General features: G+C 43.9%; 1 protein-coding gene across 1 annotated transcript in view; it reads right to left on the bottom strand.

Annotated features, from left to right (window-relative positions):
* Positions 1–10882: 10882 nt before the first annotated feature.
* LOC109876049 (serum albumin 2) overlaps positions 10883–22921 on the bottom strand; it is a 15215-nt gene continuing 3176 nt past the window's right edge. Inside the window, exons 2-14 of the mRNA XM_031818159.1 lie at positions 22632–22764; positions 22186–22308; positions 21943–22031; positions 20852–20984; positions 20567–20664; positions 20328–20457; positions 18864–19084; positions 18319–18451; positions 16891–16994; positions 14700–14841; positions 13700–13923; positions 13341–13473; positions 10883–11702 (exon numbers count right to left, since the gene is read on the bottom strand). Coding sequence (XP_031674019.1) covers positions 11658–11702; positions 13341–13473; positions 13700–13923; positions 14700–14841; positions 16891–16994; positions 18319–18451; positions 18864–19084; positions 20328–20457; positions 20567–20664; positions 20852–20984; positions 21943–22031; positions 22186–22308; positions 22632–22764 — 1708 coding nt within the window. The 3' untranslated portion in view covers positions 10883–11657. The remainder of the gene's footprint in view (positions 11703–13340; positions 13474–13699; positions 13924–14699; positions 14842–16890; positions 16995–18318; positions 18452–18863; positions 19085–20327; positions 20458–20566; positions 20665–20851; positions 20985–21942; positions 22032–22185; positions 22309–22631; positions 22765–22921) is intronic.

Raw genomic sequence — 22921 nt, 5'->3', positions numbered from 1 at the left:
TAAGGTTAGAGTTAGGGGAAGGGTTAAGGTTAGAGTTAGGGGAAGGGTTAAGGTTAGGGGAAGGGTTAGCTGAAGGGGTTTAAGGTTAGGGTTAGGGGAAGGGTTAGCTGAAGGGGTTTAAGGTTAGGGTTAGGGGAAGGGTTAGCTATCATGCTAAGTAGTTGCAAAGTAGCGTAAAAGTATTATGTAGTTGAAAAGTAGCTAGAAGTAACCATCTGTCTTGTGTAACAATACCAAACATACCATATGAGTGGTCTGGATTTATGTTTGCTATGTTACGTTAGTCTATGAGACCAGGCTGGTTTCCATCACAACTGCCATGATTTTCTTTTACAGTATGACTTTACTCACATAAAAACTGTGGATGGAAACTTGGTTTGTGTCATGGAAAGAGCAGGTGTTCTGAATGTTTTGTATACTCAGTATATATATATATATATATATATATATATATATATATAATAATATATCAGTTGTGTTCTGACAAGGTAGGGGGGTATACAGAAGATAGCCATATTTGGTATATATATATATATAGTATTCCATATACATATATATATATATATATATATACCAAATATGGCTGTATCTTCTGTATACCCCCCTACCTTGTCAGAACACAACTGATTGGCTCAAACGCATTTAAGAAGGAAAGAAATTCCACAAATTAACTTTTAACAAGGCACACCTGTTAATTGAAATGCGTTCCAGGTGACTACCGCAAGAAGCTGGTTGAGAGAATGCCAAGAGTGTACAAAGCTGTCATAAAGGCAAAGGATGGCTATTTGAAGAATCTCATATATAAAATATATTTTGATTTGAACACGTTTTTGGTTACTTCATGTGTTATTTCATAGTTCTGATGTCTTCACTATTATTTGACAATGTAGAAAATAGTAAAAATAAAGAAAAACCCTTGAAATGAGAAGGTGTTCTAAAACTTTTGACCGGTAGTGTACATATGTATTTATACTATAGAGGACAATACACACTCAAATACTATACAACTATAGTGCAAAAGGCAGTCATCAAAGGTTCTGAATAGTCACTGAGAGAACAAAGGCTATGGGTAGATAATGTATTGGATAGATAATGTATTGGGTAGATAATGTATAGGATAGATAATGTATTGGGTAGATAATGTAGTGGGTAGATAATGTACTGTGTAGATAATGCATTAGATATATAATGTAGCGGGTAGATAATGTAGCGGGTAGATAATGTATTGTGTAGATAATGTATTAGATAGATAATGTATTGGGTAGATAATGTATTACTTATCAAATATGTAGACAAATCCTGAGAAATTGTCTCCATATTTACCGGCTCATTAACAATTCTGGTCGGTGAGCAGGGAAGCGAACCCAGGTCACTGGTGTGAAAGACAAACACCCAAAGGCATTGTGCCAATAAGGGTTACGCCACTTGGTGGGAATTGTAACGTGGCTCATATAGCAAGGATCGGTACAGTATGTTAGTACATGGGGAACTCATTGACAGTCAACCACACATTGACTTCTCATAAACCCAACCTAAACCTAACCAGAGACACGCGCTCACACGCACACACACACACACACACACACACACACACACACACACACACACACACACACACACACACACACACACACACACACACACACACACACACACACACACACACACAGCTATGCTTTAGCAATTCTTCCTAATGAGACACCTGAAGCATGCTTACACACACTTGCCTCCCCCCTCTCATTCCCCCTCTCTCACCCTTTCACATTCTCGCTACCTACAAACCACCTTACCAACTCAGACCTTCTCTCCACCACCTGCTGCTGAGCCTTGGTCGGTCTGTCTGTCTGTCTGCCTGCCTGTCTGTCTGTCTACACATTCTCTAGCAAAAATATGACTGACATCTCTGCCAACCCAAGAATACAATTGAGGAAGTGAATGGGGATGAACGTTATCACGCCCAAGCTGCTCACACACACGCACATACACACGAGAGTGAGTAACCAAATTAATTAATTTATCAATGAAAGAATGTGAAAACAGGATGAATGAGTGACAGCTATACCAAACTAGATATTCACAATAGTTGTTCTCAGGCTATTAGATGAGACACGTTCTGCAACCCGTGCCAAATTTCAAGTAAATAACAGACACTTCCTCCTAACATATCGTGCACACACTGTATAGACTTGCTATAGGCTACAGTAGGCTATATAGTCCATTATCAGTATATGGGAACCAAGTGCTTTTATATAATTTAGTCTACAAAGTTTTGGCTTGTTTAAAAAAAAAAGTTTCTAAAGAAAACCCAATCTGAAAACTATCACGCGCAAATAGACAAGCACTTAAACCTTCTTTCCGTGCCGGTGATCAGTGTTGATTCTAAGACTAGTCATTTTGGCATATGTTAGGCTACAGTTAGCAATGTTGACCAAAAATAAGCATGTTAAACATTTAATTATAACGTGTAAGCAAACCATAGCAATTTTTGTATTTCTTATTTTTCCGCAAAAATACTTCTAAGATCATCACTATTATGTCAATGACGAACCACATAAAAAATAACGAACCGTTAAATAATAATTACATGTGAAGGCTAAAGGTGTTATAGAATGAAAGACCATTTTTTATCAGTCGCCTCATAACATGAATAATATATGTAGATACTTACCATCCATGGTGTTGGTGTGCACAACCTTATCACGGGTTGTTGTCTGAATGAGAAGCTCCAGCTGGGAGAGAGAGAGAAAGTGTGTGAGAGACAGAGCGAGACAGACAGAGAGAGAGAGAGAGAGAGAGTCGCCTGGGAATTCCCCGGTGTCTCCGCCCAGAATATCACAGCCTCAGATGCGCGAACGAATGTGCTGCTGTGTAAATATGGATGGGAACGCTAAAAACATATTTATCGATAGATCAATTAGCTATTCCTCTGAAAAGCACATCACTTTCGCATTTACGTTTTTAACTTGGGACAACTTTAAATGAAAACGTGTGATCAGTAGTAATGCACATTGAGATCAGATGACATAGGCTAAGGGAATTCACCCAAATGAATTCAATGCACAGATTACGTTGATAATAGACTAGTCTACACTTGCGGAGATTTTGCCTATGCGTTGACTACCAATAATGTATTGAATATTACAGGAGAGTAATATCATTTGGTGACCTGTAAACATGTCTGTATTTGAGCGGCATTCTCAGTGTTGAGTTGGGGTAATCCCCTCGAGACGTTGAACGCCCACAATTCAGTGGGAATCTCCCAACTAATACAGAACACGGAAGTAGATGAAACAACAAGACTTATTTCCTATCTATATTTTATTCATACTAGTGTAATAATTTATATTATATTTTAGCAAATGTACACATGATGAGTAAAACAATCTGAAGCTACCATCTCGCATGGTTTTATTATGAGTATAAAAGGGGCGCACAACAAGAATTTTTACATTTTTTTTTATGACAAATGTGGAGGTAATTGGTCATTGTGTGTCATTGATTTTGGGGATTACAGAAGCATATTTGCTCACAATGCTGTCGAACTCTGGTGAGGTACTGTGCGCCAGTGACGTACAGTCCGTGTAGGAGGGTAGGCAGTGTTCACCCTGTGATAATGGCATACAAAAAAGCTGTTATGAAAAGACAAATTATAAATAATTGTAATTTTCTTTTGATATCTAATGTTTTTTCTCAATGATTCTGGTGGTTTTTATGCTCATAATATTTGATTTTTTTTTTAAAACTCAGGAAAGGTATTTTCGCCCTTTTTTCCATCCATTCCAATCTTTGACGCACACAGCGGTTAATGCAGTTCTGGTCCCGGCCTTTCTGCCGCTCCTACAAGAATAGTCACTGTGAGTAAAATGAAGGTGAAAAGACATCTCAAATGTAAAAACAATTATCCAGCCGTTGAAGGTATTCAATTTAGGTTCTGAGTGAAAGTTGAACATATGTATTTTCTGGCCGTTGAAATCAGGTTCATTTTCGGTTTTGAATGAAAGTTGAAAATATGACATTTAGAGACGTCAATGTTTGGGGCCATTGAAGTCACCAGACCTGGGATTTCGGGTGTTTAGCCCCGAATGATTTTGTCTCAGCCCGGAGAGTCTTTTGCCCTGCTGGGATGGTGAAAAAACAAACGAGTCTACACTGTATTACACACTGCAATGAATACTCCAATCATGAATGAACCTGTCCTGCCCTTTTAGTGCTACCTAAAAGCAGCATTTCTGTGTAAGGTGGCACTTTAGGAGGCGGAGTCAAAGTGGTTTTCCAAGACATTTCTGATTCATCCAAAGGAATGTCGGCACGCGCACGCGACTGTTCATTCTCTGAGGGAGAGAGCGCAAAGATGGAGAACTGGAAGAAAACTGTGTTCTCAGGGTAGCCTAGTGGTTAGAGAGTTGGACTAGGAACCAGAAGGTTGCTAGTTCAAACCCCCGAGCTGACAAGGTACTGTCGTTCTGCCCCTGAACAGGCAGTTAACCCACTGTTCCTAGACCAGTTAACCCACTGTTCCTAGACCAGTTAACCCACTGTTCCTAGACCAGTTAACCCACTGTTCCTACTGTTCCTAGACCAGTTAACCCACTGTTCCTAGACCAGTTAACCCACTGTTCCTAGGCCGTCATTGAAAATAATAATGTTTTCTTATTTTATTTGTCACATACATGTGTTTAGCGAAATGTTATTGTGGGTGTAGCGAAATGTTTGTGTTTATAGCACCAACAGTGCAGTAATATCTAACAATACACACAATCTAAAGTCAAGGAATGGAATTAAAGAATATATCAATATTTGGATGAGCAATGTCAAAGCGGTATGTTAGGGACTACACAGTCCAGCTAGCAGTGCTGCTAACATTAGCTACATAGCCAATTTTATGAGCAGGGTTTTGACAGTAATTGATTAGCTACCTGGACACTGAATCCAACTTTTGGAGCACTGTTCACCATTCGACAAGTATCACTGACTAACCAACAAGTATCACTGACTAACCAACAAGTATCACTAACTAGCCAACACGTATCACTAACTAACCAACAAGTATCACTAACTAACCAACAAGTATCACTAACTAACCAACAAGTATCACTAACTAACCCCCCCCACCAGTTAACCCACTGTTCCTAGACCAGTTAACCCACTGTTCCTAGACCAGTTAACCCACTGTTCCTAGACCAGTTAACCCACTGTTCCTAGACCAGTTAACCCACTGTTCCTATACCAGTTAACCCACTGTTCCTAGACCAGTTAACCCACTGTTCCTAGACCAGTTAACCCACTGTTCCTAGACCAGTTAACCCACTGTTCCTAGACCAATTAACCCACTGTTCCTACTGTTCCTAGACCAGTTAACCCACTGTTCCTAGACCAGTTAACCCACTGTTCCTAGACCAGTTAACCCACTGTTCCTAGACCAGTTAACCCACTGTTCCTACTGTTCCTAGACCAGTTAACCCACTGTTCCTAGACCAGTTAACCCACTGTTCCTAGACCAGTTAACCCACTGTTCCTAGACCAGTTAACCCACTGTTCCTAGGCCGTCATTGAAAATAAGAATGTTTTCTTAACTGAGTTTACCTGGTTAAATAAAGGTCAAATTTAAACTGTAACACATTTTGTTAGCCCATGTTGATGCTATTCAGAGTTATTGACCTCACAGGAAACCAGATTAGAATCATTTACATTTCAACATGTTGACTCAAAGCTGTACTGACAGATAACATTTAACTATATCAAATCAAATTTTATTTGTCACATACATGTGTTTAGCGAAATGTTATTGTGGGTGTAGCGAAATGTTTGTGTTTATAGCACCAACAGTGCAGTAATATCTAACAATACACACAATCTAAAGTCAAGGAATGGAATTAAAGAATATATCAATATTTGGATGAGCAATGTCAAAGCGGTATGTTAGGGACTACACAGTCCAGCTAGCAGTGCTGCTAACATTAGCTACATAGCCAATTTTATGAGCAGGGTTTTGACAGTAATTGATTAGCTACCTGGACACTGAATCCAACTTTTGGAGCACTGTTCACCATTCGACAAGTATCACTGACTAACCAACAAGTATCACTGACTAACCAACAAGTATCACTAACTAGCCAACACGTATCACTAACTAACCAACAAGTATCACTAACTAACCAACAAGTATCACTAACTAACCAACAAGTATCACTAACTAACCCCCCCCACCAGTTAACCCACTGTTCCTAGACCAGTTAACCCACTGTTCCTAGACCAGTTAACCCACTGTTCCTAGACCAGTTAACCCACTGTTCCTAGACCAGTTAACCCACTGTTCCTAGACCAGTTAACCCACTGTTCCTATACCAGTTAACCCACTGTTCCTAGACCAGTTAACCCACTGTTCCTAGACCAGTTAACCCACTGTTCCTAGACCAGTTAACCCACTGTTCCTAGACCAGTTAACCCACTGTTCCTACTGTTCCTAGACCAGTTAACCCACTGTTCCTAGACCAGTTAACCCACTGTTCCTAGACCAGTTAACCCACTGTTCCTAGACCAGTTAACCCACTGTTCCTACTGTTCCTAGACCAGTTAACCCACTGTTCCTAGACCAGTTAACCCACTGTTCCTAGACCAGTTAACCCACTGTTCCTAGACCAGTTAACCCACTGTTCCTAGGCCGTCATTGAAAATAAGAATGTTTTCTTAACTGAGTTTACCTGGTTAAATAAAGGTCAAATTTAAACTGTAACACATTTTGTTAGCCCATGTTGATGCTATTCAGAGTTATTGACCTCACAGGAAACCAGATTAGAATCATTTACATTTCAACATGTTGACTCAAAGCTGTACTGACAGATAACATTTAACTATATCAAATCAAATTTTATTTGTCACATACATGTGTTTAGCGAAATGTTATTGTGGGTGTAGCGAAATGTTTGTGTTTATAGCACCAACAGTGCAGTAATATCTAACAATACACACAATCTAAAGTCAAGGAATGGAATTAAAGAATATATCAATATTTGGATGAGCAATGTCAAAGCGGTATGTTAGGGACTACACAGTCCAGCTAGCAGTGCTGCTAACATTAGCTACATAGCCAATTTTATGAGCAGGGTTTTGACAGTAATTGATTAGCTACCTGGACACTGAATCCAACTTTTGGAGCACTGTTCACCATTCAACAAGTATCACTGACTAACCAACAAGTATCACTGACTAACCAACAAGTATCACTAACTAGCCAACACGTATCACTAACTAACCAACAAGTATCACTAACTAACCAACAAGTATCACTAACTAACCAACAAGTATCACTAACTAATCAACAAGTATCACTAACTAACCCCCCCCCACACACACACACACACACCCCCGCCCCCCACACACACTCCCTACAGTTATATTCCATGCCTTCTGCTAATCTGAGTTTATACAATTCCAACATAATCAAGGTTGGCAGCCTACAATCCCAATCCTGCTGTATTGCACCAAACTACAACATTATTTAATGCAAAACATAAATTTGTGGTCTAGGCTGCCACCCTTTGGATTGTTTTGGAACTGCACTGTGCCCTCAGCATTGACTAGCTCACGTTAGTTAGCAGTGATGTGACCAACATCAACATTAGGCTTCTTTTTGTGAAAACATTGCAACAAAAACGATACAAATACTTTTTCCAACAATTTTTCTTAATTGAAAATTACAATATAGTTATACACTTGTAATTTGTACTTGCTAATATATTTTTATAAATATTATAAACACCATATTCCATGGGTTTACTGACCACGATCTATTGAATTGATATGAACAAGTGTTGATTATTTGACTTCAGGAGAACACAGTGCATGGAAGACAGCAGTGAGATACGAAACATCGTGTTATGTTTCTACTAAATGTTCACTGCTAGAGTGCCAGGCCAAGAGTGTGGGGTGCTTCAATTCGGGCCGCGCAGAGATCAACCCCCTCCCACCCGGAGTTGGCCCCAGGTCTTCAGGGTTGAGCCCCGGATGTTCTGAATGTCGTGTGACATCCCTGGTTTGGGCCAAATCAATGCTGGTCCAGACCTGACAAAATCTGAACCAAACATAGACGTCTATAATTGGTTCAGATTTGGTCCAGACTCGACTTAAAAACAACGTCCGTGGACGTGGAAATCAAGGCCAGTCTGGACTGCACCAAAAAAACAAGTCCAGTCCGGGCCCCAAAAAATGCCTGAGGTATAGCCCACAGCAGAGAGGGGCAATTCCAGTCCTCAGGGGCCAGAGTGAGGTCACACCCCCCCATCCCCAATCAACACAACTGATTAAACTAATTCCATTCTAAACTGAAGATCATGATTAGTTGATTATTGGAGTCAGATGTGTTATTGTGACACCAATCAGGCCCCAGGGGATAGGAGTTGCCCATCCTTGGCCTACAGTGTTGCATGAAATTTGCCGCCCTCGTCAACATGCCTCCATAGACGGCTGTGTAATCCTGTCTAATGAGCGGGCCGGCCCTGGGTTCCTGACTCCAGTCACTGTTTTTGATTTGATTTGATTTAACCTTCATTTAACCAGGGAGGCCAGTTGAGAACAAGTTCTCATTTGCAACTGCGACCTGGCCAAGATAAAACAAAGCAGTGCGACAAAAAACAACACAGAGTTACACATGGAATAAACAAAAGTACAGTCGATATCACAATAGAAAAATCTATATACAGTGTGTGAAAATGGAGTAAGGAGGTAAGGCAATAAATAGGCCATAGTAGCGAAGTAATTACAATTTAGCAATTTACACTGAAGTGATGGATGTGCATATGATGATGTGCAAGTTGAAATACTGGTGTGCAAAAGAGCAGAAAAGTAAATAAAAACAATATGGGGAAATATGGGGATGAGGTAGGTAGATTGGGTGGGCTATTAACAGATGGGCTATGTACAGCTGTAGCGATCGGTAAACTGCTCAGATAGCTGATGCTTAAAGTGATGCTTTCAGCTGATGCTTAAAGCTAGTGAGGGAGATATAAGTCTCCAACTTCAGCGATTTTTGCAATTCGTTCCAGTCATTGGCAGCAGAGAACTGGAAGGAAAGGCGGCCAAAGTAGGTGTTGGCTTTGGGGATGACCAGTGAGATATACCTGCTGGAGCGCGTGCATGGTGGGTGTTGTTATGGTGACCAGTGAGCTGAGATAAGGCAGAACTTTACCTAGCAAAGACTTATAGATGACATGGAGCCAGTGGGTTTGGCAACGAATATGTAGCGAGGGCCAGCCAACGAGAGCATACAGGTCGCAGTGGTGGGTGGTATATGGTGCTTTGGTGACAAAACGGATGGCACTGTGATAGGCTGCATCCAGTTTGCTGAGTAGAGTGTTGGAGGCTATTTTGTAAATGACATCGCCGAAGTCGAGGATTGGTAGAATAGTCCGTTTTACGAGGGTACTGTAAATGGACAGGGTTGGCAGAGGCAGCTGTGTGATCCTGTCTAATGAGTGGGCCGGCCCTGGGTTCCTGACTCCAGTCACTGTTAATGGACATGAAGGATGATTGGCTGAGAGTAAATTGATGATAAAATTATTGTTAGACTTCAGTGCAGCTTTTTCACATTATTGATCATAGTCTGCTGCTGGAAAAACTCATGTGTTATGGCATTACATTTTTTATTTTATTTTACCTTTATTTTACTAGGCAAGTCAGTTAAGAACAAATTCTTATTTTCAATGACGGCCTAGGAACAGTGGGTTAACTGCCTGTTCAGGGGCAGAACGACAGATTTTTACCTTGTCAGCTCGGGGATTTGAACTTGCAACCTTTCGGTTACTAGTCCAATGCTCTAACCACTAGGCTACCCTGCCGCCCCATCCCCCGCTATAATGTGGCTAAAGAGTTACTTGTCTAACAGAACACAGAGGGTGTTCTTTAATGGAAGCCTATCAAATTTAATCCAGTTAGAATCAGGAATTCCCCAGGGTAGCTGTTTAGGCCCCTTGCTTTTTTCTATTTTTACTAACGACATGCCACTGACTTTGCGTAAAGCCAGCGTTTCTATGTATGCGGATGACTCAACACTATACACGTCAGCTACTACAGTGACTGAAATAACTGCAACACTCAACAAAGAGCTGCAGTTAGTTTCAGAGTTGGTGGCAAGGAATAAGTTAGCCCTAAATATTTCTTAAACTGAAAGCATCTGTATTTGGAACAAAACATTCACTAAACCCTAAACCTCAACTAAAATTTGGAAATTGAGCAAGTTGAAATGCTAGATTGTAAACTGTCATAGTCAAAACATATTGATGCAGTAGTAACTAAGATGGGGAGAAGTCTGTCTATAATAAAGCGCTGCTCTACCTTCTTAACAACACTATCAACAAGGCAGGTCCTACAGGCCCTAGATTTGTTGCACCTTGACTACTGTTCAGTCGTTTGGTCAGGTGCCACAAAAAAGGACTTAGGAAAATTGCAATTGTCTCAGAACAGGACAGCACGGCTGGCCCTTGGATGTACACAGAGAGCTAACATTAATAATATGCACATCAATCTCTCCTGGCTGAAAGTGGAGGAGAGATTGACTTCATCACTACTTTTATTTATTGTGTTGTGAATTATTCAGATGAAATGTGTCAATATGTTTCTCTTTTAGTGAGGAGGGAGCCATGGAGAGAGAGAGAGAGAAAGCTAAGAATTTCTGAACCAAAAAAATGAAGGGTTTATGAAGGATTTATACTTAGTTCATCAACTGTTAATAAAACAAAATGTGAAGACACAAATAATTCATAAACAGTTCTAAGAAAACTCATGGGTTAAAATTGTGATATAGTCATAATGAAACTAACGCATGGACAAGTATTAAAGTCTTGAGAATCCTCCTACCACATAATTAAATAAATATCCACGGCAGTAATACAGTTGATAAACATGACTTTATTCAGTTATTCATGTGTATTTGATTGACAGGAGTCATTCATGTCTATCAGAAATTAACCAGCGGCGTGATTCATCCCAGATAGAGGTTTGATGAGGATAGGCTGTAAGGCTTATGAGTCAATCACAGATCACTGATAGACAGACTTATGAGTCGATCACAGATCACTGATAGACAGACTTATGAGTCGATCACAGATCACTGATAGACAGACTTATGAGTCGATCACAGATCACTGATAGACAGACTTATGAGTCGATCACAGATAACTGATAGACAGACTTATGAGTCGATCACAGATCACTGATAGACAGACTTATGAGTCGATCACAGATCACTGATAGACAGACTTATAAGTCGATCACAGATCACTGATAGACAGACTTATGAGTCGATCACAGATCACTGATAGACAGACTTATGAGTCGATCACAGATCACTGATAGACAGACTTATGAGTCGATCACAGATCACTGATAGACAGACTTATGAGTCGATCACAGATCACTGATAGACAGACTTATGAGTCAATCACAGATCACTGATAGACAGACTTATGAGTCGATCACAGATCACTGATAGACAGACTTATGAGTGGATGACAAGACGTTGCAGATAGGAGGATGAGGTCACCATGGTGTAAATGTAGGCTGGGGAGGTAGATGGATCGATGCAGACAGAACCTTTTATTATTATTATTTTTTTTTTAAATCATCAGTTCATCTTTTGAAATTAAAATCATCACAATTCTATCTTAAACCTTGACCAGCTCTGCACTCTCAGAAACCAGCTTGGGTGCCTGTAGGAGAAAACAAGGTGATTAGTTGTTAAAATCAATTAATGTTCTCTCTTTACTGTTCTGTATCACCTCTTAATGAAACATGATGTTCTCTCTACTGTTCTGTACCACCTCTTAATGAAACATGATGTTCTCTCTCTACTGTTCTGTATCACCTCTTAATGAAACATGATGTTCTCTCTCTACTGTTCTGTATCACCTCTTAATGAAACATGATGTTCTCTCTTTACTGTTCTGTATCACCTCTTAATGAAACATGATGTTCTCTCTTTACTGTTCTGTATCACCTCTTAATGAAACATGATGTTCTCTCTCTACTGTTCTGTATCACCTCTTAATGAAACATGATGTTCTCTCTCTACTGTTCTGTATCACCTCTTAATGAAACATGATGTTCTCTCTACTGTTCTGTATCACCTCTTAATGAAACATGATGTTCTCTCTCTACTGTTCTGTATCACCTCTCTTAATGAAACATGATGTTCTCTCTCTACTGTTCTGTATCACCTCTTAATGAAACATGATGTTCTCTCTTTACTGTTCTGTATCACCTCTCTTAATGAAACATGATGTTCTCTCTCTACTGTTCTGTATCACCTCTTAATGAAACATGATGTTCTCTCTACTGTTCTGTATCACCTCTCTTAATGAAACATGATGTTCTCTCTCTACTGTTCTGTATCACCTCTTAATGAAACATGATGTTCTCTCTACTGTTCTGTATCACCTCTCTTAATGAAACATGATGTTCTCTCTCTACTGTTCTGTATCACCTCTCTTAATGAAACATGATGTTCTCTCTCTACTGTTCTGTACCACCTCTTAATGAAACATGATGTTCTCTCTCTACTGTTCTGTATCACCTCTTAATGAAACATAATGTTCTCTCTACTGTTCTGTACCACCTCTTAATGAAACATGATGTTCTCTCTCTACTGTTCTGTATCACCTCTCTTAATGAAACATGATGTTCTCTCTACTGTTCTGTACCACCTCTTAATGAAACATGATGTTCTCTCTCTACTGTTCTGTATCACCTCTCTTAATGAAACATGATGTTCTCTCTCTACTGTTCTGTATCACCTCTTAATGAAACATGATATTCTCTCTCTACTGTTCTGTACCACCTCTTAATGAAACATGATGTTCTCTCTCTACTGTTCTGTATCACCTCTTAATGAAACATGATGTTCTCTCTACTGTTCTGTATCACCTCTCTTAATGAAACATGATGTTCTCTCTCTACTGTTCTGTATCACCTCTTAATGAAACATGATGTTCTCTCTCTACTGTTCTGTACCACCTCTCTTAATGAAACATGATGTTCTCTCTCTACTGTTCTGTATCACCTCTTAATGAAACATGATGTTCTCTCTCTACTGTTCTGTATCACCTCTTAATGAAACATGATGTTCTCTCTCTACTGTTCTGTATCACCTCTTAATGAAACATGATGTTCTCTCTCTACTGTTCTGTATCACCTCTTAATGAAACATGATGTTCTCTCTCTACTGTTCTGTACCACCTCTCGAACAGAAACAGTCACACAAACAGTCTTAAGGTCATATGGTGTTTTGAGAGATCTTTTCCTCAATAAAGATGAAAGGGTTTGAACAGTGTGGAGCGGTGAGTGTTTACCTCCTCAGTGAAGCATGCTGCTTGGTCCTCAGCAGCACAGCACTTCTCCTTCATACTGTGATATTTAGTAGAGATGGACTTCAGCTGCTCCTCAGTGATGGTGGTCTTATGTCTGACCACACCATACAGTAGTCTGAGGAGACACGCACACACACACATTCATTTTTGTTGTTGTTGGAGTGTGTGTATGTGTGAGCTCGTGCTCGTGTGTGTGTGTGTATGTGTGTATGTGTATGTGTATGTGTGTGTGTGTGTGTGTGTGTGTGTGTGTGTGTGTGTGTGTGTGTATGTATGTGTGTGTGTGTGTGTTAGTTTCATGCCCACGTGTTTATTCACAGTGCGTTGGTAATATATCTCACTTCTTCCCAGAGAGCAGCAGCTCCTTGCTGTCCTTGGTGCAGAGCTCGGGGCCCATGTGGAAGTTGCTGGCATCCAGCTCCGGGGGCGTGAACTCTGTGTCAGGCTTGATGGCCAGGATACAGGGTCTCCTCATGGAGTAGGACTGGCTGCAGCAGTGGGCGATGCGGGGGTTAATGGTGGAGGGGTCGTAGTCCTCACATGTGGCGTCGATGGCGTCGGTCAGCTGTGGAGAGAACACATGGGTAATGCAGAGTAGAGCAGAGGACACATGGGTAATGCAGAGTAGAGCAGAGGACACATGGGTAATGCAGAGTAGAGGACACATGGGTAATGCAGAGCAGAGGAGAGGACACATGGGTAATGCAAAGTAGAGGAGAGAACACATGGGTAATGCAGAGTAGAGCAGAGGACACATGGGTAATGCAGAGTAGAGCAGATGACACATGGTTAATGCAGAGTAGAGTAGAGGACACATGGGTAATGCAGAGTAGAGGATGTGACATATCTAGAGAGACGTGGAGGGAGGGGGTAGTGGAGGGAGGGGGTAGTGGAGGGAAAGGTAGGGAGGGTGTAGTGGAGGGAGGGGGTAGTGGAGGGAAAGAGGGTGTAGTGGAGGGAGGGGGTAGTGGAAGGAGGGGCTATTGGAGGGAAAGGTAGGGAGGATGTAGTGGAGGGAGGGGGTAGTGAAGGGAGGGGGTAGTGGAAGGAGGGGGTAGTGGAGGGAGGCGGTAGTGAAGGGAGGGGGTAGTGAAGGGAGGGGGTAGTGGAAGGAAAGGTAGGGAGGGGGTAGTGGAGGGAGGGGGTAGTGGAAGGAAAGGTAGGGAGGATGTAGTGGAGGATGTAGTGGAGGGCGGGGGTAGTGGAGGGAGGGTGTAGTGGAGGGAGGGGGTAGTGGAAGGAGGGGGTAGTGGAAGGAGGGGGTAGTGAAGGGAGGGCGTAGTGGAGGGATGGGGTAGTGGAGGGAAAGGTAGTGAGGATGTGTGTGTGTGTGTGTCAGACCTTCTCCTCTGCACAAGGCAGGATGAAGTGGCCTGGCTCGTCCTTGCAGCAGTCATGGAGGACATCATGCACCCTCTCTGACACCATGTGGAGCTGGTCGAAGGAGGCCTGGGGCATTATCCTGGTGTAGTGCACCATCATACTGAAGGAGGAGATGGAGGAGGTGGTAGAGGAGGAGAGGAGGAGGTGGTAGAGGAGGAGATGGAGGAGGTGGTAGAGGAGGTGGTATAGGAGGTGGAGGAAGTGGTGGAGGAGGAGGTGGAGGAGGAGGTGGTATAGGAGGTGGAGGAGGAGTAGGAGGTGGTAGAGGAGGAGGTGGAGGAAGTGGTAGAGGAGGAGGAGGAGGTGGTAGAGGAGGAGGTGGAGGAGGTGGTAGAGGAGGAGGAGGAGGAGGAGGTGGTAGAGGAGGAGGTGGAGGAGGTGGTGGAGGAGGTGGTAGAGGAGGAGGTGGAGGAGGAGGAGGAGGTGGAGGAGGTGGTGGAGGTGGTAGAGGAGGAGGAGGTGGTAGAGGAGGAGGTGGAGGAGGTGGTGGAGGAGGTGGTAGAGGAGGAGGAGATGGAGTAGGTGGAGGAGGTGGTAGAGGAGGAGGTGGAGGAAGTGGTAGAGGAGGAGGAGGAGGAAGTGGTATAGGAGGTGGAGGAGGAGTAGGAGGTGGTAGAGGAGGAGTAGGAGGTGGTAGAGGAGGAGGAGATGGAGTAGGTGGAGGAGGTGGTAGAGGAGGAGGAGGTGGTAGAGGAGGAGGAGGAGGTGGTATAGGAGGTGGAGGAGGAGTAGGAGGTGGTAGAGGAGGAGGTGGAGGAAGTGGTAGAGGAGGAGGAGGAGGAAGTGGTATAGGAGGTGGAGGAGGAGTAGGAGGTGGTAGAGGAGGAGTAGGAGGTGGTATAGGAGGTGGAGGAGGAGTAGGAGGTGGTAGAGGAGGAGGAGGAGGAGGAGGAAGTGGTAGAGGAGGAGGAGGAGGTGGTATAGGAGGTGGAGGAGGTGGTAGAGGAGGAGGAGGAGGAAGTGGTATAGGAGGTGGAGGAGGAGTAGGAGGTGGTAGAGGAGGAGTAGGAGGTGGTATAGGAGGTGGAGGAGGAGTAGGAGGTGGTAGAGGAGGAGGAGGAGGAAGTGGTAGAGGAGGAGGAGGAGGAGGAGGTGGTATAGGAGGTGGAGGAGGTGGTAGAGGAGGAGGAGGAGGAAGTGGTAGAGGAGGAGGAGTAGGAGGTGGTATAGGAGGTGGAGGAGGAGTAGGAGGTGGTAGAGGAGGAGTAGGAGGTGGTATAGGAGGTGGAGGAGGAGTAGGAGGTGGTAGAGGAGGAGGAGTAGGAGGTGGTATAGGAGGTGGAGGAGGAGTAGGAGGTGGTAGAGGAGGTGGTATAGGAGGTGGAGGAGGTGGTAGAGGAGGAGGAGGAGGTGGTATAGGAGGTGGAGGAGGTGGTAGAGGAGGAGGAGGAGGAAGTGGTAGAGGAGGAGGAGGAGGTGGTATAGGAGGTGGAGGAGGTGGTAGAGGAGGAGGTGGAGGAAGTGGTAGAGGAGGAGGAGGAGGTGGTATAGGAGGTGGAGGAGGTGGTAGAGGAGGAGGAGGAGGAGGAGGAAGAGGAGATGGAGGAGGTGGTAGAGGAGGAGTAGGATATGGAGGAGGTGTTAGAGGAGGAGGTGGTAGAGGAGGAGGAGGTGGTGTAGGAGGTGGTAGAGGAGGAGGAGGTAGAGGAGGAGTAGGATGTGGAGGAGGAGGAGGAGGAGTGGGAGGAGGTGGTAGAGGAGGAGGAGGTGGTAGAGGAGGAGGAGTAGGTGGAGGTGGTAGAGGAGGAGTAGAAGGTGGAGTGGGAGGAGGAGGTGGTAGAGGAGGAGGAGTAGGAGGTGGAGGTGGTAGAGGAGGAGTAGGAGGTGGAGTGGGAGGAGGAGGAGGAGGTGTAGGTGGTAGAGGAGGAGTAGGATGTGATGGAGGAGGAGGAGTAGGAGGAGGTGGTAGAGGAGGATTAGGATGTGGAGGTGGTGGTAGAGGAGGAAGAGGAGCATGAGTTGATTGTTAATCAGTCATTAAGTAGTAATGTATTAAAATAAACCATTCATAAATTATTAGTAAGCCATAAAGTAACGATCAATTCACCAATAAGGTGTTAGGCCTAAATGTCATGTTTAAGATCTCATACCACATGAATCTCATCTCCTCTGACCGTTAATATCTCTGTGTTAAAGCGTGACCCCTCACCTCTTCTCAAAGGCGTTATTGTTCATGCCAGTCTCAACAGCACACATCTTCTTGTAGTAGTCAGCCTCATCAGTGATCTTCTTATCAATATCACTTCCTGCCAGCTGGGGACAGAACCATTCATACAGTTGGCATGATGCCACATAACAGGGCAGAGGCCATTATTATGGTCTAAAAATACTAGGAATTCAGTGCTAGCCTGCTATGTTAAAGCCAACAACCATCAGCTATTAGCTCAGGGGAGCTAATGCAAGTATTCAGGTCAAGGCAAGGTTACACATCACATACTGATATATAGTGTAACTAGCTAGGTTACACATCACATACTGATATATAGTGTAACTAGCTAGGTTACACATCACAGACTGATATATAGTGTAACTAGCTAGGTTACACATCACATACTGATATATAGTGTACCTAGCTAGCTAGGTTACACATCACAGACTGATATATAGTGTAACTAGCTAGGTTACACATCACAGACTGATATATAGTGTAACTAGCTAGGTTACACATCACAGACTGATATATAGTGTAACTAGCTAGGTTACACATCACATACTGATATATAGTGTAACTAGCTAGGTTACACATCACATACTGATATATAGTGTACCTAGCTAGCTAGGTTACACATCACAGACTGATATATAGTGTACCTAGCTAGCTAGGTTACACATCACAGACTGATATATAGTGTACCTAGCTAGCTAGGTTACACATCACAGACTGATATATAGTGTACCTAGCTAGCTAGGTTACACATCACAGACTGATATATAGTGTAACTAGCTAGGTTACACATCACAGACTGATATATAGTGTACCTAGCTAGCTAGGTTACACATCACAGACTGATATATAGTGTAACTAGCTAGGTTACACATCACAGACTGATATATATAGTGTAACTAGCTAGGTTACACATCACAGACTGATATATAGTGTAACTAGCTAGGTTACACATCACAGACTGATATATAGTGTAACTTGCTAGGTTACACATCACAGACTGATATATAGTGTGACTAGCTAGGTTACACATCACAGACTGATATATAGTGTAACTAGCTAGGTTACACATCACAGACTGATATATAGTGTAACTAGCTAGGTTACACATCACAGACTGATATATAGTGTGACTAGCTAGGTTACACATCACAGACTGATATATAGTGTAACTAGCTAGGTTACACATCACAGACTGATATATAGTGTAACTAGCTAGGTTACACATCACAGACTGATATATAGTGTAACTAGCCAGGTCTTCTGATAAGAGAAGACAAGACATGGTCAACTTTGTTGTCCCCAAAGGGAATTGGACTTGGGTTGAGGTTAGTATGGAAATCTTTGTTGTCCCCAAAGGGAATTGGTCTTGGGTTGGGGTTAGTATGGAAACCACACATGGTTAATACATACAGCGGTTTTGACACACTCTGCATGGTCCTCCTTGTCACAGCATTGGAGCAAGGCCTGCTCAGCCTCCTTGGCGAACCTCAGAATCACCTGCTGAGACGACTCTGGGTGACGCACTGAGATCTCATACACCAACCTGCCGATCAGGACAGACCATATACAGAGAGTCAGTAGTCAGACAGCCAATCAGGACAGACCGTACACTGTCGTTTAGCCAATAGCAACACCCCATACAAAGTCAGAATTGTGTGTATAGGCAGCTTTTCCAGACAGACAGACAGACAGACAGACAGACAGACAGACAGACAGACAGACAGACAGACAGACAGACAGACAGACAGACAGACAGACAGACAGACAGACAGACAGACAGACAGACAGACAGACAGACAGGCATCTAGAGAGGTCTGGGTTTGGAGCTGGGTTGATTAGCTGGTACTGTAGGTAGGTACTGTGAGAATGAGGAAGGGTGAGAGAGGGGGAGGCAGAGTGGCAGGTGTGTGTGTGTGTGTGTCTGCATGCACGTATGTATGTGCGTGAATACATACTTCCCCATGGCTACATCCGGGGTCTTGGTAAAGGTCTGGCAGACTGCTGCTATGTCAGCGTGAACGTCGTAGTGCTCAGACAGACCGTCTGGCTTAGAGTCTGGCTTCATGGCCTCAACACAGGACCCTCTGTGTACTGCATCCTCCTTACAGCATGCAGACAGACCCGCCGCGCGAGACAACACACTCTTATCAGCACACACCTCATCCACCAGGGTCTTCTGTTTGGGGGGATACACACACAGGCAGGAAGAGTCAGGGACACAAATACATGTATATGCAGACACACACACACATCCAATAGAAAGAGGCTGAGAGTGAGAGGCTGAGAGTAAGAGGTGAGAGGCTGAGAGTAAGAGGCTGAAAGAGTGAGGTTTGAGAGGCTAAGAAGTGAGAGGCTAAGAGGTGAGAGCTGAGAGGCTAAGAGGTGAGAGGATGAGAGGTGAGAGGCTAAGAGGTAAGAGGCTAAGAGGTAAGAGGCTAAGAGGTGAGAGGCTGAGAGGTGAGAGGCTAAGAGGTGAGAGGCTGAGAGGTGAGAGGATGAGAGGCTAAGAGGTAAGAGGTAAGAGGTGAGAGGCTAAGAGGTGAGAGCTGAGAGGCTAAGAGGTGAGAGGATGAGAGGTGAGAGGCTAAGAGGTGAGAGGCTAAGAGGTGAGAGGGTGAGAGGCTAAGAGGTGAGATGCTGAGAGGATGAGAGGTGAGAGACTGAGAGGCTAAGAGGTAAGAGGTGAGAGGCTGAGAGGTGAGAGGATGAGAGGTGAGAGACTGAGAGGCTAAGAGGTAAGAGGTGAGAGGCTAAGAGATGAGAGACTGAGAGGCTAAGAGGTAAGAGGTGAGAGGCTAAGAGATGAGAGACTGAGAGGCTAAGAGGTGAGAGGTGAGAGGCTAAGAGATGAGAGAGTGAGAGGTGAGAGGTTGAGAGTTTAGAGACAGAGAGTGAGAGGTTGAGAGGCTAAGAGATGAGAGACTGAGAGGTTGAGAGGATGAGAGGTGAGAGGTTGAGAGTTTAGAGACAGAGAGTGAAAGTTAAAAAGGTAAACAGAGAGGAAATGAAAGAGTTTTAAAAGAGAGGAGGAACTAAAAGAGAAATCCACCAATAAAAAGAGAGGAGGAACTAAAAGAGAGATCCACCAATAAAAAGAGAGGAGGAACTAAAAGAGAGATCCACCAATAAAAAGAGAGGAGGAACTAAAAGAGAGATCCACCAATAAAAAGAGAGGAGGAACTAAAAGAGAGATCCACCAATAAAAGAGAGGAGGAACTAAAAGAGAGATCCACCAATAAAAAGAGAGGAGGAACTAAAAGAGAAATCCATCAATAAAAAGAGAGGAGGAACTAAAAGAGAGATCCACCAATAAAAAGAGAGGAGGAACTAAAAGAGAGATCCACCAATAAAAAGAGAGGAGGAACTAAAAGAGAGATCCACCAATAAAAAGAGAGGAATAGAGAGAAGACATAGTTTACCCTCTCCTTCATGCATGTGACCATGTCTCCGCTGCAGCAGGGGGCAACAGTCGCTACGATCTTGTCTACCATGCCTCCCATCTCCTGGAAAGAGGCCTGAGGCATCTTCTGACTGTACTGGATCAGCTTCCTGTTAGAACAGACAGACACACGCATCAACCAATGGGACTGGCCCAAGGGCGGGCTCACCTGGCTCTCAGCCAATTAGAACCATAGAATTTTAGATTGACGTGTCCTACTTGGCCTTGACAACGCGGTCTCCATATTTCTTGTGGACGATGCACAGGGCCTTGAGTTCAGTCACGCGATTCGCGACGGCGCGTTGGAAAGTAGCTTTCTGGAAAAGAGAGAGAGAGAATGTTTACGTTGGCTATATAGGTGCTTTATCTGTCCATGCCAATAAATATTATTGACACGAATTGAGAGAGAGACTGCATACAAAATGGCACCCTATTCTCTCATAGGGTTCTAGTCAAAAGTAGAGTACTGTATAGAAAATAGGGTGCGATCTGACGCCTCCTGACCTTGGTGTCGAAGCAAGTCTGGGCCTCAGCCTCTCCACAACAGCTAGTCAGAACCTCTCCATAAGCTTTGGCGATAGCCAGGATCACATGTGGTTGTAGCATCGTGTTACTCTTGGAGAACTTGAAGATGAACCTGAAACACACACACACAGTAAATTCCAGAAAAACACTCCATACTGCTTAGCGGCCTAACACAGTATTTTAGCTGGTGTGGTCTCAAGTCGATGGTCTCTAGTCGATGGTGTGGTCTCTAGTCGATGGTATGGTCTCTAGTCGATGGTATGGTCTCAAGGCGATGGTCTCTAGTCGATGGTATGGTCTCTAGTCGATGGTATGGTCTCTAGTCGATGGTATGGTCTCTAGTCGATGGTCTCGAGTCAATGGTGTGGTCTCTAGTCGATGGTGTAATCTCTAGTCGATGATCTCTAGTCGATGGTGTGGTCTCTGGTCGATGGTGTGGTCTCTAGTCGATGGTCTCAAGTCGATGGCGTGGTCTCTAGTCGATGGTCTCTAGTTGATAGTGTGGTCTCTAGTCGATGGTGTGGTCTCTAGTCGATGGTGTGGTCTCTAGTCAATGGTCTCTAGTCAATGGTCTCTAGTCGATGGTGTGGACTCAGGTTGATGGTGTGGTCTCTAGTCGATATTGTGGTCTCTAGTCGATAGTGTGGTTTCTAGTCGATGGTGTGGTCTCTAGTTGATATTGTGGTCTCTAGTCGATGGTGTGGTCTCTATTCGATGGTGGAGTCTCTAGTCGATGGTGTGGTCTCTAGTCGATGGTGTGGTCTCTAGTCGATGGTGTGGTCTCAAGTCGATGGTCTCTAATCGATGGTGTGGTCTCTAATCGATGGTGTGGTCTCTAGCCGATGGTGTGGTCTCAAGTCGATGGTCTCTAATCGATGGTGTGGTCTCTAGTCGATGGTGTGGTCTCTAGTCGATGGTGTGGTCTCAAGTTGATGGTCTCTAATCGATGGTGTAGTCTCTAGTCGATGGTGTGGTCTCAAGTCGATGGTCTCTAATCGATGGTGTGGTCTCTAGTCGATGGTGTGGTCTCTAGTCGATGGTGTGGTCTCTAGTCGAGTGTGGACACTTACCTCCCAACAAAAGCCTTGTGGTCCTTCTTGAAGTCTTCACACTGGTCTGCAGCGGGCAGCTCAGCTTTGAGGGACAGGTCCCGAGGAATCTACAATCAATCAATCAACCACTCAATCAATCAGTCAAATGTATCCAGAAAGCCTTTTTGACTTCCAGTAACCCGGTCTACACCCCAAAGAGCAAGCAGAAGGAAGAAACCTAGATAGGAGACCTGGCTCAGAGGGAGGGGTGGTCCATTCTACCTTGGCCTTGTGGTCCAGGAAGCATTGTGTCCTCTCAGCGGCAGTCTTCTCACAGCACATCTTCAGATGGTTCTTCTCCACCAGGGTCTCAGAGGAACACACCGCGCTCTGGAACAGGTCCGCCTGCGCACACACACACACACACACACACACAAATAGGAGTACACCGTTTAGCCAGCAGAGAGTGCTATTATATCAGAACAGTTTCAACTGAAACAGTTGGAAACATTAGTCACTAATGCCCAATTCCATACCTACCCATACCTCTGGCCCCTACCTACCCCTGGCCAGGCTGGCCAAATGTTAAATGTAAAGTTGTGTGATAAGGACAATGAGGTGTGATAAGGATGAGATGTGATAAGGAAGATGAGGTGTGATCAGGATGATGGGGTATGATACGGATGATGAGGTGTGATAAGGATGATGAAATGATAGGTGTCTCTCACCACATCTCTGTCGCAGTCCTCTGGAGGAGTGTCTGAGCAGCATTTGACGCCCATGGCTAAGGCCTCCGCGATGAGAGGCACCAAGTCACCCAACGTACTATCGGGAAGATTCTGAGCCAGCCCTACAAGGATCCTACACGCACACACAGTCAGTCAGATGATGCATTAAACCAAAACATGAACACACAGTGCAGTTTACTGACTGAACTCATTGTTATTTGTGGTTAGAGCATTGGGCCAGTAACCGAAAGGTTGCTGGATCGAATCCCCGAGCTGACAAATCTTTCGTT

The sequence above is a fragment of the Oncorhynchus kisutch genome, unplaced genomic scaffold, assembly GCF_002021735.2.
Source record: "Oncorhynchus kisutch isolate 150728-3 unplaced genomic scaffold, Okis_V2 scaffold1273, whole genome shotgun sequence".
Classification (NCBI taxonomy): domain Eukaryota; kingdom Metazoa; phylum Chordata; class Actinopteri; order Salmoniformes; family Salmonidae; genus Oncorhynchus; species Oncorhynchus kisutch.
This window is presented reverse-complemented; position numbering and strand designations above follow the sequence as displayed.